We start from the raw sequence: 20,193 nt of genomic DNA, 5'->3' as shown, positions 1-20,193 counted from the left end.
GGGAGACATTAGATCAATTGGCATAACAAAGTTTATTAAGAAAATGTTCTGCATTCCACTTTGGTGAGTGGTGCCTAGGGTATTAAAAGCTTGCGAGCTAAGACCTTCTAAGATGCATCAATTGGCCCCAACCCACCTGGAGCAAAGGAGAACGAAAGAACACCAAAGACACAAGGAAAATATTAGCCCAAGAGACAAAAGGTCCACATAAACCAGAGACTTCATCAGCCTGAGACCAGATGAACTAGATGGTGCCCGGCTACCACCAATGACCGCACTGACAGGGAACACAGCAGAGAGTCTGTGATGGAGCAGGAGAAGGTGCTGAGCAGAACTCAAATTCACGTAAGAAGACCAGACTTCATGGCCTGACAGAGAGTGGAGGAACACCCGAAACTATGGCCCCCAGATGCTCTGTTAACTCGGGATTAAACCCATTTCTGAAGCCCATTCTTCAGATAAAGATTAGCCTGAACTGTAAAACAAAAAATAATACATGTGTGGAGTGTGCTTCTTAGTTCAAACAGATATGTGAGATACACAAGACCACATGGGTGGTTTCTGTCTGGAGGCAGGATGAGAAGGCAGGAAGGGACAGGAACTGGTTGAATGGACACAAGAAATCTGGGATGGAAAGGGGGTGTGTGCTCCCCCACATTAATGTCACATAACAATACGTGTATAAATTTTTGTATGAGAAATTACCTTGAGCTGTAAACTTGCACCTAAATCGCAATAAAATATATGTATATATACCATGGACTGCCAGAAGAACGAACAAATCTGTCTTGGAAGAAGTACAGCCAGAATTCTTCTTAGAAGCGAGGATGTCGAGACTTCATCTCACATACTTTGGACATGTTATCAGGAGGGACCAGTCCCTGGAGAAGGACATCATGCTGGTAAAGCAGAAGGTCAACGGAAGAGAGGAAGACCCTCAACGAGATGGATTGACACAGCAGCTGCAACAATGGGCTCAAACATAGCAATGATTGTGAAGAGGGGGCAGGACCGGGCAGTGTTTCTTTCTGTTGTACATAGGGTTGCTATGAGTTGTAACCGACATGATGGCACCTGACAATAATAATGATCCAGCAGTCCCACTCCTAATATACTCTAGAGACCTAAGAATAATGACATGAACAGACATTTGCACACCTGTTTTCTTGATGCTTTATTCACAATAGCAAATAAATGGAAACAACTGAAGTGTCCATCAACAGATGAATGGATAAGCAAACTATGGTACATATATACAGTGGAATAATACACACCCATAAAGAACAATGAGTCCTTGAAACATATAACATGAATGGACCTGGAGGGCGTAATGCTTAGTGAAATAAGTCAAGCATATAAGGACAAATTTTGTATGATCCCTCATTTATAAGAAGACAAGGATAGGTAAATATAGAGAATCCAGTGTTCATTGATGGTAAGGGCAGGGGAAGTATACTTTACACAGTAGAGACTGGTTATTTTTGGTGATAGTTAAAGTGGCATCAATCGTGGATGTAGTGAGCATGGCACAACCAAAGTAATAATGAGCATTTGAGCACATACGGATGGGTATAGGCAAATTGGAATACGGTAGGTACAGATGCGCACGTAGGTGAGAACAGATAGAAGTATCTATAGGTATGTGTAAATATAAATATGTGGGTGCAGGCACATGTATTCATTGAAGACACAAATACAGATTCTTCTCAGACACAACCAAACACCTTCCAACATTGGTTTTCTGGGTTTGAAGTCTTAGGACCACAGTCTCATGGGACAGCTCAGTCAATTGGCAGAACAGTTCACAAAAATCATGATCTGCATCGTAGTGAAGTGAGTAGTGTCTGGGGTCTTAAAAGCTTGCCAGGGGCTATCTAAGACACAGCTACGTGTCTCGACTTGCCAGGCACAGAACAGTAAGAAGATAACCAAAAGCTCAAGGGAGAAACAGGTCTATACAAGCCACAACCTCATCTACCCTGAGACCAGAAGAACTAGATGGTACCTGGCTACCACTGCTGACAGTTCTGACCAGGGCCACAATAGTTGGCACTGGATAGAATGGGAGAAAAATATGGAGCAGAACTCAAATTCTTATCAGGAAAAAAATAAAAAGCCAAGCTGGAACAGTAGAGAACAGAAGACACCCTGAGACTGTTGTCCTGAGACACTCTATAAACTTAGAACCGAGCCTCTCCCCTGAGATCACCTTTAAGGGAAACAGCACAGAGGGACACAAAGTAAAGGATATTACCTGTAAGATCGGTTCCCTGCTTAAAACCATCAGTATGGGCCGGCAAGGTAGAGTACTGGAAATGGAACAAACAGAACACAAAGAGAATGTTAACCCATTGTGATAAATGTAACTACTGTCACTGAACAATTTGTACGAACTTGTCAAATGGGAACCTAACTTGCTATGTAAACTTTCACCAAAAACTCAATAAAATATTATTAAAAAAAAAAAAAAAAGACAGTGCCACTGCTCAGACAGTAAAGAGGCCCAGCTGTGATAACTCAAACTAAACATGGTATTTAAATCTCAGCTTCAAGTACTTACCTGTATCTTCAATCTGTCACATTTGGCTTTAACTCCTTTTATTCGTGCAGCTATGAAGGGATGGAAATAAATGTTTAACTCATCTCTTTTCAAAAATAGATCATAATTTGACACAAGTTTTAAAGATTGTCATAAATAAATGAGAGCTAGAAGGCCAAAGTCTGGAATTATTTTTCCCCATTTCTAGCCTTGTCATAAATTAATACTTACTGAGTGTCCATTTTGCACCAGGAGCTAGCTTGGTCTTTTATCTTTTGTACATAATTACGGAAGGTAATTGCAAAATGCAAGCCCTTCAGCCAAACCCCATTGATTCTACTCTTATAGCATGAACACTGTCAAACAAATGAACCCTGGCTCCTCCTAATGCTGCCTCTGTGTCCTGCAGAGCTGCCAGCCTGGGCAGACAGGGCTGTGAGTGCCCCCTGCCTCACGTTGGTGTTGTGTGTCCAGGAGCCCTTTCTTCACTGCTCACCTGTGAATTAATTCTAAATATGTACAACTGACGGTCGAGGTTGCAGTTTTCTAACGATTGCATCTGTATTACAGAACTGCAGGCTGAAGAACTGCTCTTGCCCGCGCACACATTTTTGCCCTTTATTTATTCACCAGGGTCCTATTTCTTTCAGGTTCTCGGTGCACTCAGTGCTCCGTGGCTTTGGAGTGATAGTGCTAAAACATTTTTCTTATTAAAACTTTCATGTTCTAGTTGTAGATGTTACCCTTTATTGCTCCTTCATTCTTTCAGTAAATATTTATTGAACACTTACCAAATGAGAGTTGCTACTAGGCCATAAAGGGGACTGATACAAAGATGAAAAAGAAAAATTGCGTGCTTTTAAGGAATTAAAGTTCTGTACAGGAGATTAGGCATGTACACATGGTGTCCAAGGTAGTGGGAAAGGTTCTTCGAGTTCTAGAGTTTTGGCATAGAGATGAATCTAGTCCAGGGGTCAGCAAACCGCTAAATATTTTAAGCTTTGCAGGGCCATAATGTAGTGGATATACAACTACTCAACTCTGTGGTTGTAGCACAAAAGCAGCCAAGGACAATGTGCGTGCCAGTAAAGCTTTATTTTACCAAATAGACTGAGAGCAAAGTGTGGCCCCCTGATCTACTTTAAGGGGGCAGTGGTGGTTCAGTGGTAGAATTCTCACCTTCTATCAGGACACCCAGATTCGATTCCCAGCCAATGCACCTCATGTGCAGCCACCATCTGTCTGTCATTGGAGGCTTGCACGTTGCTATGATGCCAAACAGGTTTCAGTGGAGCTTCCAGACTGACAGACTGGGAAGAAAGGCCTGGCAATCTCTTTTCTTAAATAAGCTAACAAAAACCCAATGGATCATACAACGTGTTCGATCTGCAATTCATCACAGGATGACACAGGAGCGGGCAGCATTTTGTTCTGTTGTGCATGGGTTCTAAGGCAGCTAACAGCAACACAACAATGATCTAGTCTAACCCCATATTATTCAGAGTAGGACACTTACACCCTGAGAGGTTAAATGACCTTTACAGGTTACTACAAGTAGTCATTGGGAGAACAAGTATTCAAAGTCAGGTCCTTTAATTCCAAGACCAGAGCTCATTTCACTATACCATGTGATACCTCTCTGCTCCCCAGCACTGCCTGGGCCAGGCAGGACATGGCACAGGCTCGAACAAGTATATCATTCTAGGGTCCCCTGCAAGTTGCCTTCTGATCTTGGCTGACTTTATCTTTCAACCTCCACTGTAGGTTGCTCCAGTTAAACCATCTCGACCAAAAAGGCACTTCTCTTCTGCTGGCACCATTGAAAGTGTCAACCTAGATGCCATCCCCCTGGCCATCGCTCACCTGGACAACAGTGCCGCCAAGCACAAACTGGCTGTTAAGCCAAAAAACCAGAGGTTATCAAAGAAGCACAGGCGACTTGCTCCAGTACGTACAGCCCTGCCCTCACTGACCAGGCAGTTGTCCTTGCTCCTGGTCACTACTTCTACCCCAGCGGGTTGGTATTATGGTGGACCCATAGAAGGAACTAGGTGTCTCCCCACTGGGAACTTGTGTGTGGCAGTGTACAAAGGTAAGCAGGATGTTGACTTTCCAGAGCCTTTTCTGATATGTTGCCCTATGGTAGGCTGGTGGACCACAGAAGGAGAGGCTGCCCTTTGAGGGGCTCTGAGTTTGCTTTGCAGGAGAAAGGTGGCCCAGCTTTCCTTTACCCCACCTTGGCAAAATATCCTTCAATTATATTAGGGTGGACTTCTAAGTCATAAGTTTCAGGGGATGTTGATGAACTCCAGATCTCAATTTCTCTTATCTTCTTAACGCTTGACTATTGGTTTTCCTGGGTGGGGCAAATGGTTAACATGCTCAGCTACTAAGCAAAAGATTGGAGATTCATCTCCATCCAGAGGAGCCTCAGAAGAAAGGCCTGGTGATCTGCTTCCAAAAAAACCATTGAAAACCCTATGGAGTACAGTTCTACTCTGACACACACGGGCTCTCCATGAGTCTGAGTCTACTTGACAGCAGTCAGTACTGAAACTAGTGTTGGTTTTCCTATGATTGTTCATGTGTATTAAGATTAAGGAATTTGGGGATGATGAATAAAAGGTGGTTGTTGTTAGGTGCCGTCAAGTCAATTCCGACTCATAGTGACCCCATGTGATAGAGTAGAACTGCCCCATATGGTCTTCTAGGCTGTAGTCTTTATAGGAAAGATCGACAGTTCTTCCTGTGGAGTCACTGAGTGGGTTCGAACTGCCAATCTTTTGGTTAGTAGCCGAGCACTTAACCATTGCACCACCAGGGCTCCTTTAAATAAAGGGGCTAAAGAGTAAAACATAAAGTTCTTTTCCTTCATTCCCACAACTTACGGTATGATCTATGCCTGAGTTTATCGGTGGATGTACTTATGAGCATGTGCTCCTTCCTTTGAGATGAAGAGGGCCACCTACATTGTGAATAGGGTCAGTAATGATTGCCTGTGGAAAAAGGAAAAGAACTAATTCTGTTTCCCTTATCAATGTTAGGATCGACGAAATGAGCAAGGTGGCCTGGTGAACCAGTTGTCCCTGGACCAGAATGGACACCCCGGAGAAGACAAGCAAATTTGGCATGAAGAGGAACCAGAACCACTGGATTCCGAGGAAGAGAAAAGACGCCAAGAAGAATACTGGCGAGAACTTGAGGCCAAGTGCAAACGGCAAAAGGCCGAGGCAGCAGAGAGGCGACGCTTAGAAGAGCAGAGGTTGCAGGCCCTGGAGAGGAGGCTGTGGGAGGAGAACCGAAGGCAGCAGCTCCTGGAGGAAGAAGGGGAGGAGGAGGAGGGGAAGGAGCAAGAACCTCTGCTAGAAGTAGAGGTGGAGAACATGCAGCAAGAAGAGGACAGGTGGAGGTGGGAAGAGCTAGTTGGCCCAGACCCAGAGGGAAGGGAGAGAGAGGTAAAAGAACTGGAGGCTGAAGAGCTGCAGAGGCTGAAGGAAGAGGCCAGGCAGCTAGAGAAGCGCAGACAGCAGGAGGAACTGGAGGCACAGAGACAGTGGGAAGCTGAGAGTCAGCGGCACGAAGAAGAAGAAAGGCTGGAGGAGCTCAGAAGGCTGGAGGAACTGGAGGCACAGAGAAGGCAAGAGGAAGAGGAAAAACAGATGAAGGAGCTCCAAAGGCTGGAGGAGGAGCAGAGATGGCAGGAGGCTGAGAAGCAGCGGCTTCAGGAGGAGGAAAGGAGGCTGGAGGAGCTCCAAAGGCTGGAGGAATTAGAGGCGCAGAGAAGGCAAGAGGAAGAAGAAAAACGGATGATGGAGTGCAGAAGGTTGGAGGAGCTGGAAGTGCAGAGAAGGCGGGAGGAAGAGGAAAGGAGGCTGGAGGAGCTCAGACAACAGGAAGAGCAGAAAGAACAGAGAAGGCGGGAAGAAGAGGAGCAGAGACTACGGGAAGAAGAAGAAAAACGGATAAAGGAGCTCAAAAGGCAGGCAGAACTGGAGGCACAGAAGAGACAGGAGGAGGCGAGGAGACTGGAAGAGCTCAAAAAGCAGGAGGAAATGGAGCTACAGAAGAGGCAGGAAGCCGAAAAGAAGCACCAGGAAGACTTGCAGAGACGAGATGAAGTGAGAGGGCTGGAGTTAGAAGAAGAAAGGGGCTTTCGGAGCCCACTTCAGAAAGATTTTGAAGAGAAACCAGGAGAACAAGAAAACGTGAAGCCAAAAAAGCAAAGAGAAAGCTCTGAGGAGCCAAGTATTGATGAGATGCAAAACCCAGAGGCCAAGCCATCAAGAGAGCAGCCGGGAAAGTGGGGGTATGTTCATGGGGATGTCCATCGCTTACTTCCGGGAAAGAGAGAAGACCCTAAACCAGAACCTCCTCAGAAAAAAGAGGATCAAAGGGAGGAAATGCTGACTCCACTGGACAGGAAAGAAGCGGTCACTCCAGAAGCCCACCGGAAGGTGGAGGAACTCAGGTGGCAGGAAGTGGATGAGAGACAGACCATGCCCAGGCCGTACACGTTCCAGGTGTCCTCAGGAGGAAAGCAAATCCTCTTCCCCAAAGTCAACCTGAGCCCAGTGATGCCCGGGAAGGATGCAGGACTTGCATCTGCTCCCCTTGAACCAAAGGCCCACAAAGCCATCCCGGTCTCTCACGCTCTGCCCTCGGCCCTGAGCATTCCCCACACGGCCATTCTGGTTACCGGAGCACAGCTCTGCGGCCCAGCCGTCAACCTGAACCAGATCAAGGACACAGCGTGCAAGTCTCTCTTGGGCTTGTCCGAGGAAAAGAAGCACATGGACCTCCCTGCTGTGAAGAACGCACCTCGAGCCCCCAGCGATCCCCAGACAGGCAGCGGGAAGGCCAAGCCTCCGCAAGAGTCTTCGAGCAGCGTGACGGCACTAGCCGAATGGGCTTCCATTCGGTCCAGGATCCTAAAGAACGCGGACAGTGACCAGGGCGCTGAGAGAGACCAGAGGTTGGGTGATGAACGCACTCCCAGGGGCCGAAGTGATTCCCGAGGAAACCTCCAGAGGACCCCGCCAGTCAGTGCAAAGTTCTCTATTATGTCTGCCCGGCAGAAGTTCTCTAATGGTGGCATGGAGACCTCTAAACAAAATGCAGAAACAGAAAGTATTCGAAAAAGACCCGTGCCAGGACCCAGTGAGGAGCCAGAGCCCCTGCCTCCGGCCGCCAGTCCTCATGAGCACTGGAAGAGTCCAGAGAAACTGGGGATGCACCAGGAGCCAATGGACACCACGGAGGGATGCAAATTTGCCAAAGACCTTCCATCTTTCCTTGTTCCAAGCCTCCCTTCCCCTCCACAGAAAGTGGTGACCCGCACAGAGTCTGTGAACACTTTGGAAAGTGAGACCACAAGCGGTAACGGGAAGCCAGACCATGCGATGTCGGGTGGGGAGGAGAAAACCTCACCTTTTGGAATAAAATTGAGGAGGACCAACTACTCCTTGCGCTTCCACTGTGACCAACAGATGGAACAAAAGAAGAAGAAAAGGCACAGCGGCACAGGGGACGGTGTTGATGGGGCTCCACCTGCCCCGGGGAGCACAGGTGGTGAGAAAGAGACAGAGGGTGTGGCCCTCAAGCATGGCCCAACCCTCACCCAAGAGAGGAAGCCGACCACCCGGAAGGACACTGCAGAAACCCCTTCTAGTCACTCGCCTCCTATGACTCAGCCTGGGCCCCCACCTCCCAACAGCCAGACCCCACCTGCAGATCATGACAAGGTAGCAAATAAAATGCCATTGGCACAGAAACCAGCACTGGCTCCCAAGCCCACCAGCCAGACTCCACCGTCATCCCCACTCTGCAAACTAAGCAGGCCCTACTTGGTAGAGCTGCTGGCCCGCCAAGTGGCCAAGCCTGGCCCGGAGCCCATTGAGAGGGCCAAGGAGAGCAGTGACACGCGGCCACCCTCACCACCATCCCCCGAAGAAAGGAAGGGGAAGAAGAGGGATGAGGCAGAAGAGGCGCCAGAGAGGAAACCCTCTTCCCCGGCTCTGCCTGCTGCTTGCCACGAGAAGCCTTCCCTAACACCTGAGGCTGGGAGGAGAGGTATGTAGCTGTGGTTGGGGAAACTGTGCCATCTGTCCAGCTCATTGTCTAAGTCACAGCTAAAGCCAGAACTGCCCAAAGCCCGAAGTAACCAGTGGAGCTGGTGTTGGGAGTACCTTCCTTAATTAGAGGCTAGTTTGTTATTCCCAAAAGACCCTCACTCGTGAGCCATAGTGAGGCTCTTTTTCTATTCATTCTTTAAAATTTTGAAATTACTGACTGCCTCCTACAGGTATGCAGTTCACACCTATTAATGACATTTACATGAGTAGTAAGTTAAAGGTGCCGACACCTATACCAGTAAGTGTTTTGTTCATAATAGATACTGAAATATAATCCTAATTAGTATATATGTCAGTAATCATTATAAGGGTGACGTGCAGTGGTGATGAAGACTGGAGTTGCCTAGACCAGTGGAAAGTTCTGGCTTCTGTTTGTAGATGGTAGTGGCACCAAGATGGGAGGTTAAGGGGTCTTAGACGTCTCCATTGGGCCTCCCCTCTTCAAATGCTGTCATATGGAAAGTTGACGTGGTCTCAGTTTTATGTAAAATGCTCTGCAAATGCAGTATCTGGTCTCCCACTCCCACCCCACCCCACCTGCTTGCTACTCTGCAGCCTTCCCATAAAGAGCCGTTCGCTGGACTGTTACCTCTGGCTGACCCTGATGTTTCTTCATACGAAATGCTTTGGGCGGCTGAGTGATCACTTTGTACCCCCTAAGAGTCTTCATCTAATCTATTTTTTCTTTTCCATTTTGCATAGAGCAGGATGGTCAAGTATAGTTAATAGCCCAGGAAGTTCCTCGCATTTCTCCAAGGAATTCTCTGCGGTGTTTATAGGAAAGGATCGTGTTCTCTTTCTGTTTAATTGTTTGGGTTTGGGGTGATTTTTGCAGAGAAAAGGGTGGTTTCCTGAGGAGTGCTGGTTTGATTTCTCACCTTATGGAAGATGCTATTGTCCTTTTGAAATGTTCCCTTGTTTTTGTTTGGTTTTCTGGATGAGTTTGTAGATCAGTTTCCAGACCATTTCTCCCCAAGGTTTTCTGTCTGTCCTGCTGGATGAGGGGCCCATTTTTAATTTTGACATTACCTTTTGTCTCCTTAGCTTCCGTGGTATCCTCTAAGCCCCCGCTCTGTACGTCTATCACTTCCCCTTATCTTCTCCTCGAAGAAGTAGCTCTTCTGCTGTACTTTATCTTAAGAGAGCCCCTTTGCTAATTGTAATTTTCTAAGAAAAACTACTTGCTGCCCCTTTTTGCTTTCCCAGTATCCAGATTCTGGATTTTTGAATTTTTCATTATTTAGCAGAAATGAAGCCTGACAGAGCAAGGACCACCTGTCTTGTGGGTGCTGTTACCTCCAAAGATCCTTCACTGGGATTTTGCTCTCTGACTGCTCTAGACCAGGGCTAACCAACTTTGTCTGACTGAACACCCCATCAGAATAAAAATGTTAAGCATGAACCTCCAATTTATTTGTTAATTGTATACCTGTAATGCCCTGCTGGCACAGTGATAAAGAGCTTGGCTGCTAACTAAAAGGTCAGCAGTTCAAATCCATCATCCACTCCTTGGAAACCCTATGGAGCAGTTCTGCTCTGTCCTTTAGAGTCGCTATGAGCTGAATTGACTTGGTGGCAGTGGGTTTGGTTTTGTTTTGGTTTGGTGCCATCATTAGCTAATACCCCCCAGAGCACCAGATACACGTTGAATGAAGTTCATTGTTAACAACATTGGGTATAAATCTACATTGCAAATCATTGTGCTAATTTTTATTTTCTTTTACTAACTTCTTGTCCAGCTGATTTCTTCCTAAAATAGTAGGCAAAGAGCTTGCACTAGGTCTGAGATGAGCTCAGCTCTGCCTCTTTCTTAGTAGTAATGTCTTAAATCGATGGTTTGTTTCCAGGAATTTCTTTAAGCCATGTGTTCATTTTGTAAGAGATCGCTTAGTTAAAAGGGGACAGGGTATTCCATAAACTTAGTTATCTAGTGCTGCTATAACAGAAACATCACAAGTGGGTGGCTTTAACAAACAGAAATTTATTTTCTCACAGTTTGTTGTTGTTGTTAGGTGCCATCAAGTTGGTTCTGCTTCACACCCTGTGTACAACAGAACAAAGCATTGACCAGTCCTTCACCATCCTCACAATCCTTGTTATGCCTGAGCCAATTGTTGCAGCCACTGTGTCAATCCATTTCGTTGAAGGTCTTCCTCTTTTTCGCTGACCCTCTACTTTACTCAACATGATGTCCTTCTCCAAGGACTGATCCCTCCTGATAACCTCTCCAAAGTCTCGCCATCCTCGCTTCTAAGGAGTATTCTGCCTGTACTAGAAATCCAAATTCAGGGCACCGACTCTAGGGAAAGGCTTTCTCTCTCTGTCAGCTCTGGAGAAGGTCCTTGTCTTTCTTCAACTTCCGTTCTGCAGTTCCTTGGGGATCTTCATGTGGCATGGCGTCTGTCTCCCCCCACCCCCCGTTTGTGCTTGCTTGCTTAATCTGCTTTTATATCTCAAAAGAGATTGATTTAAAGCACACTCTACACTAATTCTGCCTAATTAACATAACAAAGAAAACTCAGTTCCGAATGGGATTATAACCACAGGTATAAAAAAAAAAAAAACAAATCCATGTTGTCAAGTCGATTCCGACTCATCGCTATCTTATAGGACGGAGTAGAACTGCCCCCATAGGGTTTCCAAGGAGCGGCTGGTGGATTCAAACTGCCGATCTTTTGGTTGGCAGCTGAGCTCTTAACCACTGCGCCTCTAGGGCTCCAACCACAGGTATAGGGGTTAGGATTTAGAGTTTAGATTTTTGGGTGACACAATTCAATCCATAACACTCACCTAACTGCAGAACCTCGCAATATGCTAAAAGCAAAAAGCAAGGGAGGCTACCATTGCCAGTCCTTCTATATACACCTCGTAGCACTCCCCTGCTTCCCTCTGGATTCTTGAGACATACTGTTTGTTAGAGATGGCCTTCTGATATATGGACTGAGTGGAGGTGCTAGTGCCACTCTGTGTATTAAATATTAGAGAAACTTTATCTTGTTTTTATTTTTAGATTAAAAAATGTAAATATAAATCCTCGTAGTTCTGTAGTCATAGTCTATAATGTCCCTGTGAATACCGAATTAGCAAACACCGAACCTGCCTTATATGACATCAGCTGTAACTTTTTTGCTATCTGTGCATGCATATGCCTGTAAATGCCTACAAAATCGTGGGAGTGTTTTTAGCAAATGGGGGGTGGGGGTGGTGCGGTTTGCTAATAGGAATCTGAGAGTGATAAGTGTATTTTCTGTCACTCCAATGAATTACCTTGTGCATGCACACACACACACATACACACGCCCTTTTCTGGAAACCTTTGCATTTCCCAAGGCTTAGGCCAGAGAGGATCAACACTTAAGCCAAGCCCCAAGGAGGGCATTAACTCAGAACCCACCCCAGTGGAAATTAAAATAGCAATAATAATTCCTCATGTGTTTGTACTGTAAATACTTTCATTACAGCTATTATCTCATTCTGATATTCCTACCTACTGAGAGTGGGTAGAACAGATATTAAGTACCGCTTTGTCTAAGAATTGATCTTTGAGAGTTGTGACTTAATGTTATGAGCTGCCATCTAGTCCACCCTGATTCATGGTGACTCCATGCACAATGGAACAAAATGCTCCTCAGTCCTGTGCCACCCCCGTGATTGGATGTAGGTTGGACCTTTGTGATCCACAGAGTGTTCACTGACTGATTTTTGGAAGGTGATTGCCAGGCCTTTCTTAGTCTGCCTTAGACTGGAAGCTCTGCTGAAACCTGTTCACCATCTTAGTAACACGAAAGCCTCCAGTGACAGATGGGTGGTAGTTGCACGTGATGTGAATTGGCTGGGAATCGAACCCAGCTCTTGTGCGAAAGGCAAGAATTCTACCACTGAACCACCACTGCCTCTGAGACCCATTGCCGTCGAGTCTCATAGTGACCTATAGGACAGAGTAGAACTGCCGCATAGGATTTCCAAGGAGTGGCTGGTAGATTTGAACTGCCGATCTTTTGGTTGAGCAGCCTGAGCTCTTAACCACTGTGCACCAGGGCTCCATCCACAAATATAGTGGTTAGGATTTACAACACATATTTTGGGGGGATGTAATTTCATCTTGTGAAGGGAGGGAGTAGGAACACACCATAATCCAACAATCTTTTCCAAAGAAATTCTCCACTATGGCTTCTTCAGCCTCAACCCTGGTTTTTCTGAGCTATTGAGGCGGCATCAGTCAGACCTGAGTAGGTGATCCAGCACCTGGCTTTGGAATGTGTGAGAATGTGTGCTATTGATTATTTTGTTACAGACCTTTGGGGCATCCTTGGCTAAACCTCAGGCAGGAGTCCCATTTGAACATACTATTCATGTTTCTTGAGCCCCAACTATAAGCCAGACCTGTTGGGCCTCTACATACATTACAGTAGCACCTGTTTTAAAGTCCTGTCCGTACTTCCAGGATTCTCTAGTCAACTTACAGTTCTAAGGAAATAAAAATCTAGACAGGGATTTCTTTTTTCAAATTATTTTAGTCAGTTGTAAATTTAGTCAGTTATACTTTAAAGGCATTTGACGTTGTGGTAAACATCAGTCAAAGTTTTGGCAGAAAACTGGTTGCTATATGTAAAGGCCTCACCAGGCAAATTCAGTTTAAATGTTCAGCCCTGCATTTGCTTTTACATAGTCGCTTTAGATGGCCGTTTAGAGCTTGGCAATTCGATTTTTAGGGATTTTACAAAGATGTGTTACCCAGCCTTGAGTGAAAAGCAGAAACACAAGTTAGTTCACATGGGTGTAAAGCATCTCAGTTAAGCAGAAAGTTTGAGGTGGTGAATTCTTTTTCATTTTTCTGATTAACTAAAGATTAATTAAAAAAGCCTTTCAATTTCATTTGTTAAAAAAAAAATTCTGAAATGTGTCAGTGTTCTTTCCTATGTAAGGTCTTAACTAATCTTTATCTGATGATGAGGGATATTGCAAAGCCCAAGGCTCATTATTAATAGAAACTCTCTTTGTACGGCATTATAGAGTGAAAAGGTATAAAAAATTAAGCAGAATTTACCTTTTTTTTTGCTTGAATCCCTAATCTGAGCTTTTTTTCTTGTCATTTGATCTTTCTCGTTATCCTGGAGTACAATATAAAGTGCAGCTGACGGAGAACCATGGTCAGTAAGGTTCTAGATAATCAGGGTGTCAACTTTTATTAGATTTTAACAGAACAGGACTATGACGAGCCCTTTTCCTTTAAGATAGTAAAGGATTCCATTTGGGTATGGGTTTTGTTATGTTGAAGAGACAGCGTTAGTGTAGAGTATGTGGTAAATCAAGCTCTTTTGAGATATAAAAGAGATTAAACAAGCAAGTGAGCAAGCAGAGCTGAGGGAAGATAGATGCCATACCACAAGCAGATCCTTACAAACAAGGACGTTCTCCAGAGCCAACAGAGAGAGAAAGCCTTGACCTACAGCCGGCACCCTGAATTTGGACTTCTAGCCTCTTAATTGTGAGAAAATAAATGTCTGTTTATTAAAGCCAAAAATTAATTAATTAATTTAAAAAAAAAAAACAAGCTTCTTCAAAGGGGTAAAAATCAGGCTGACTTACGACTTCACCATGTCAAATTCAGTGCCAGAAGACATGGAGCAATGTCTACAACATTCTAAGGGAAAGCTGACCTAAGAATTTTATACACAGTCAAGTAGTCTATTCAAATACAAAAGTAACAGGCAGACAGACAGACATTGCTGAAAACACTACTCTAGGATGAAATCCAGCCAAACAAGAAAGATTTAAAATAAAGCTCTCAACATGGAAAAGTCAAGGTAAAAGGCTTCGAGATGAAAATAGAATCAGTTTAAACATAGAACCAAGATTAAAGAATAGGGGAAATATGGTGTGAAATAGAATGTCAATTTTATAAACAAAGTAATTGACTCCCTTCTTTTAGGGAAAAAAAACAAAAACAAAAAAATATAGTAGAAGATTCATTAGCAGAATGATTATCTCTGAAAGTGCATAATTTTGCTTACAAGAAAAGAAGGGGCGTCACTGTGTCATGTACATGATGACAGCTAACTTTTCTGGAGTGATTACTCTATGCCGAGCATTGTTCTAAATGCCCAGGATCTCTTTTAATCTTCACATAGCCTGATAAGGCATGTGCCATTACCATCTCTCTCTTTTTTTTAATGTTGTTTTTGGTGAAATATACAAAACAGAACCTATACCCATCCAACAATTTCTACATGTACAGTTCGATTAGATTGGTTATCATCTGTCTTGGTCATCTAGTGCTGCTATAACAGAAATACCACAAGTGGCTGGCTTTAACAAAGAGAGATTTATTCTCTCACAGTCTAGTAGGTTCCAAGTCCAAATTCAGGGCATCAGCTCCAGGGGAAGGCTTTCTCTGTGGGCTCTGGAGGAAGGTGCTTGTCATCAGTCTTCCCTTGTTCTGGGAGCATCTCAGCGCAGGAACCTCAGGTCCAAAGGACACACTTTGCTCCTGGCACTGCTTTCTTGGTGGTATGAGGTCCCCATTTCTCTCTGCTTGCTTCTCTCTTTTATACCTCAAAAGAGATTGATTTAAGACACTATCTAATCTTGTAGATTTCATCAATATAACTGCTGCTAATCCATCTTATTACATCATGGTGATAGGATTCACAACACACAGGGGCATCAGATTACAGAATGGTAGACAATCATTCAATGCTGGGAATCATGACCTAGCCAAACTGATACACACATTTTTGGGGGGACACAATTCAGTCCTTGACACCATCTTTATATTGTGTCACTGTTCTTGCCATCTCTGCCTGTATTGTTTCACCACCGTTAGCTTAGACTCTAACAAACCAAACCACTGCCGTGGAGTAGATTGCGACTCATACCAATCCTACAGGACAGAGTAGAACTGCCCCATAGGGCTTCCAAGGCTGCAAATCTTCACGGAAGCCAACTCTCCCATGGTGCGGCTGGTGAGTTGGATCCGCCGACCTTTCAGTTAGCAGCTGAGCGCTTTAACTACTGCTCCATCAGGGCTCCTCCTGCTTAGACTCACTGCCCCCTAAACTTTTCATCTATACTTTAGAGCTACTGTTGTCAATTTGATTTCATATAGATAATTCTTTAAAAGGACTCAATGTTCAAGGAAACATTCTTTACTAATTGGGCTAAACTGTTGTTTAATTTAAAGATGACTTCAGGAGATATTTTCAGTTCAGGGTTTAAGGATTATCTTAGGGAAATAGGTTTGGGGGTTCCCCCAGTCTCAGTGGGTCGAGTAAGTCTGGTTTTCATAGAAATTGAAAACTCTGTTCCACATTTTTCCTCCTTTGGTATCATTTCCATTTGATAGATAAGAAAACCAAAGCTCAAAAGTTAAGTTACTTTTCTAGGTCACATAATGGCCAAGCCCAGCCCTGTGAGTCAGAATTGACTCCACTACAGTGGGTTTTAGATTCAACTCAATTCCAAGCCCAGTCACTCAACCTTCAATACCAACCACCTGTGAAGTGTTTCTACCCTCTATAGGCGAGAAGTCAACCACAAGAAAAGCACTGTGTGGAAGTCACAAGTTACTAACTGCCAGTGGCTTTGGGTACATCTCGTGATCGCTCTGGGCCCTAGTTCCCACATCCATCAAACAAGGGCATTACACGAAAATCATGGGTCTCCCACAGGGTTCGCCAGAGCCCCACTGCCCTCAGCAGCCGCATTAGGCAGAGCAGGGCCCTTTTTTACTCTCTTACACACTAGGGTTCTACATAGGATATTGCTAGGGGTGGGGGGCTGGGGGAGTTCCATTGCTAAAAATCAATTTTAAAAAGTAAATGATTTTAAAAAGGACAAATCATATAACTGGGTTCCCTGTAGGCCTGAGATTTTATGAACCAAGAGATGTTATTTTTCCTTACCAAGTGGAGTAACTTCTTCCATTTCAGGAGGAGAGAAATGCCCCTATTTTCCTATTGATCCAAGATGTTTCCTTCCCCCCCTAGTGGAGTCACTCGGGCGGGTGTCAGCACAGAGTCCGTGTTAGGAAGGGACAGGTGACTATTTTATGGACTAGTACTAATTAAAATGTCACAAGTTTAGGCCTCTTATTTAGTTTTAAGGTGAGGGGCTGAGATAAGTGAGCGGTTAGTTTCACTGCAAACCTGCTTTTGTCTTTTTCCCACAGAAAAGCCGGTGCTTCAGAGCAGGTACTCGTTAGATGGCTCCAAACTCGTGGACAAAGTTGAAACCGCGCAGCCCCTGTGGATTACGTTAGCACTGCAAAAGCAGAAGGGGTTTCGGGAGCAGCAAGCAACTCGGGAGGAGAGGAAGCAAGCCAGAGAAGCCAAACAGTCAGAAAAACTCTCCAAAGAAAGTGTGAGTAGCTTCGTCTTCAACTTTCTTTTGCCTCCCTGAGCTTGGCTCTTTTAGGTCACAAGGAGAAAAAAAATAAATGCTGCTGGGAGTGATCGAGATTACTTAGAAAGGTTAGGGCAATAAATTGACCACCGCTAAACCAGGGAAGCATTTTCAGTGTGAAATTTGGTCCGATTTCCTTATGCTCGTAGGTAAACCTGATTTGGCAGACTCCATGATGTATTAGAGGGCAGTGGTGATTCAGTTGTAGAATTCCTGCCTTCCATGCGGGAGACTTGGGTTTAATTCCTGGCCAGTGCACCTCAAGCACAATCACCGCTCCTCTGTCATTGGAGGCTTGCATGTTGCTATGATGCTGAACACGGGTTTCAGTGGAGCTTCCAGAGTAAGATAGACTAGGGAGAAAGGCCTGGTGATCTACTTCTGAAAATCAGCCAATAAAAACCGAATGGAGCACAACGATCTGACCCGCAACTAATCATGGGGGTGGCGCAGGACCGGGAAATGTTTCCTTCCATTGTGCTTGGGTTGCCATGAGTCAGGGGCTCACTCAACAGCAGCTAACAACAACATGCTGTATGAAGGAGCAGTGATCCACACACACACAACAGTTATGTGAGAAATATGAAAACAATTTTATCGGAACAGTGAGTTGAGAGGAAATCAGGAGTCTTGCTCTGTGGCCCTGATTTTATAGTCGGCTAGATGTGGCTCTTCTAGGAAAATAATGTTCCCTCTTTCGCACATTTGCACTGAGCTGCTCCATTGTTGGGGGAGTGGGGGGTGAGTACCTATTGCTCAAAATGTAGTCCAGGTCCCCCCTTGGGAGCAGAAGTGGAAGGGGCTGGCAGGCAGAGCCTGTAAGACCAGTCTTTCTGTGTCCTTATTTGAGAACATGCTTCACCTGACTTTTTCTGCCCACCCAGGTGAGTGTCAGCCTGCAACCTGAAAGCAGCAGTGTCAGCAGAGCTGGCTCTCTGCACAAGTCTACCGCTCAGCCAGCAGAAGAGAGGAAGCCCGAGACGGCAGTGGCTAGGCTGGAGCGCAGAGAACAGCTGAAAAAGGCCAGCACTCTTCCTACATCTGTGACAGGTAGCGAGTAGGTCCATTTCTAGTTGACTGTAGTTACGGCTCCCCTTCTCAGAGCATACTTTATTTTCTACTGTTTAATATCTAGTACACGAAGGGCAGTGGTGGTTCAGTGGTAAAATTCTTGACTTCCGTGGCAGGAGACCCCGGTTTGATTCCCGGCCAATGCACCTCATGTGCAGCCTCCGCTTGTGTGTTGCTATGATGCTGAACAGGTTTCAACAGAACTTCCAGACTAAGACATTAGGAAGAAAGGCCTGGCGATCTACTTCCAAAATACAGCCAGTGAAAACCCTATGGATCACAACAGTCCAATCCACAACAGATCATGGGGATGAGGATGGTGCAGGATTGGGCAGCACTTGGTTCTATTGTGCATGAGGCCACCATGAGTCAGGGGCCGACCTGACAGCATCTAACAATAACAACAATAACTAGCATACATTTTAGGCATTTCAAAGCGCAGGCTGTCTCATATCCCATTCATAAATTTTGACTCTGATGAAGTTCATCTCACAAAGACCACCAGGAACTCACCCACAGTCAGTGGTGTAATGATCAAAGTTTAACAACCAGCTCTTCAGGGAGTACAGGGAGTTCTGATTTGTAGCATTTGCCATTTTCCATGGTGTAAATACTTCCACCATGGCCAGTTTCAATGTGACTTTCCACTGGCTAGCAGAATTCCTGAGCACTTAACCATTGACTCTCACAAGCTGATATGAGCCATCTCCCCCACCCACTGCCTGTACTCCAACAAAGTTAGGTTTATTAACTTGCTACAGCAAGAGAGACCACATACCAGAGAAACCATCTAAGAAAGGAAGAGACAAGGTAATAATAGGATTTAGGGGAAGGGTGAAGTAAAATTTAAATGGGACCGTGTTTTGATGTCCTTCTCCAGGGATTGGTCCCTCCTGATAACATGTCCAAAGTAAGCGAGACGGACATGACAAAGTCTCGCCATCCTCTCTTCTAAGAAGCATTCTGGTTGTACTTCTTCCAAGGCAGATTTGTTCATTCTTCTGGCAGTCCATGGTATATTCAGTATTCTTCACCAACACCATAACTCAAAGGCATGGATTCTTCTTTGGTCTTCCTTTTCCATTGTGCAGCTTTCTCATGTATGAAGCAATTGAAAATACCCTGGAGAAGGACATCATGCATGGTAAAAGAGAGGGTCATTAAAAAAGAAGAAGACCCTCAACGAGATGGATTGACACAGTGGTTGCAACAACAGGGTCAAAGATACCAGCGATTGTGAGGATGGCACAGGACTGGGCAACGTTTTGTTCAGTTGTACATAGGGTCACTGTGAGTCGGAGCCAACTTGAAGGCACCTAACAACAACAGCAGTGTTTTGATGGGCTTAAACCAAAGCAGGGCCGTTTATAAAGGGGTTGAGGAAAAAAAGTGATATGCGTGCAATGGAGTCATTAGATAAGACTGAAGGTCATGAGGCCTGATCTGAAAACCTAACTCATCCTGTTTCCTTTGAAAGGGCAAAGTTGAGATAAATATGTGGAATGTTGTATCTGAAAAGCTGACTCCCCACCTAAGTTGGAAATCAAAGCTGCTTCTCTATATCAATAAGTGAGCCACAAGGCTCAGATCCTCGAGGCAGGAGTGAGATGTTCAATTCTCACTGATGTGATTTCAAACAGTAGAGTTTCTGGCGAGCCGTGATTTTAGAGAACAAGATTACTCAGCACTAGGTCCCTGGTGTTAATTAACAACAGCAGCTTTTTTTTTTTTTTAATTGTACTTTAGGTGAAGGTTTACAGAACAAATATTTTCTCATTAAACAGTCAGTACACGTATTGTTTTATGACATTGGTTAACAACCCCACGACATGTCAACACACTCCCTTCTCGGCCTTGGAGGACCTTTCTTTTTTTGTTTATTGTACTTCAGGAGAAGGTTTACAGAACAAATAGTTTCTCAGTAAATAGTCAGTACACATATTGTTTTATGACATTGGTTAACAACCCCACGGCATGTCAACCCTCTCCCTTCTTGACCTTTTTTTTTTGTGTGTGTGAAAATATACATAGCCAAAGATACACCATTTC

At 44.8% G+C, this 20,193-nt stretch overlaps 1 protein-coding gene across 1 annotated transcript in view; it reads left to right on the top strand.

Annotated features, from left to right (window-relative positions):
• Positions 1–20,193, top strand: part of CRACD (capping protein inhibiting regulator of actin dynamics) — a 343,775-nt gene that overhangs the window by 319,319 nt on the left and 4,263 nt on the right. The window contains exons 8-11 of the mRNA XM_023737386.1: positions 4,304–4,486; positions 5,584–8,608; positions 16,841–17,031; positions 17,958–18,123. Of these exons, the coding sequence (XP_023593154.1) occupies positions 4,304–4,486; positions 5,584–8,608; positions 16,841–17,031; positions 17,958–18,123 (3,565 nt within the window). The remainder of the gene's footprint in view (positions 1–4,303; positions 4,487–5,583; positions 8,609–16,840; positions 17,032–17,957; positions 18,124–20,193) is intronic.

Source organism: Trichechus manatus, unplaced genomic scaffold (assembly GCF_000243295.1).
Source record: "Trichechus manatus latirostris isolate Lorelei unplaced genomic scaffold, TriManLat1.0 scaffold00101, whole genome shotgun sequence".
Classification (NCBI taxonomy): domain Eukaryota; kingdom Metazoa; phylum Chordata; class Mammalia; order Sirenia; family Trichechidae; genus Trichechus; species Trichechus manatus.
The sequence above is the reverse complement of the archived record's forward strand: the minus strand, read 5'-3'. Positions and strand labels throughout refer to the sequence as shown.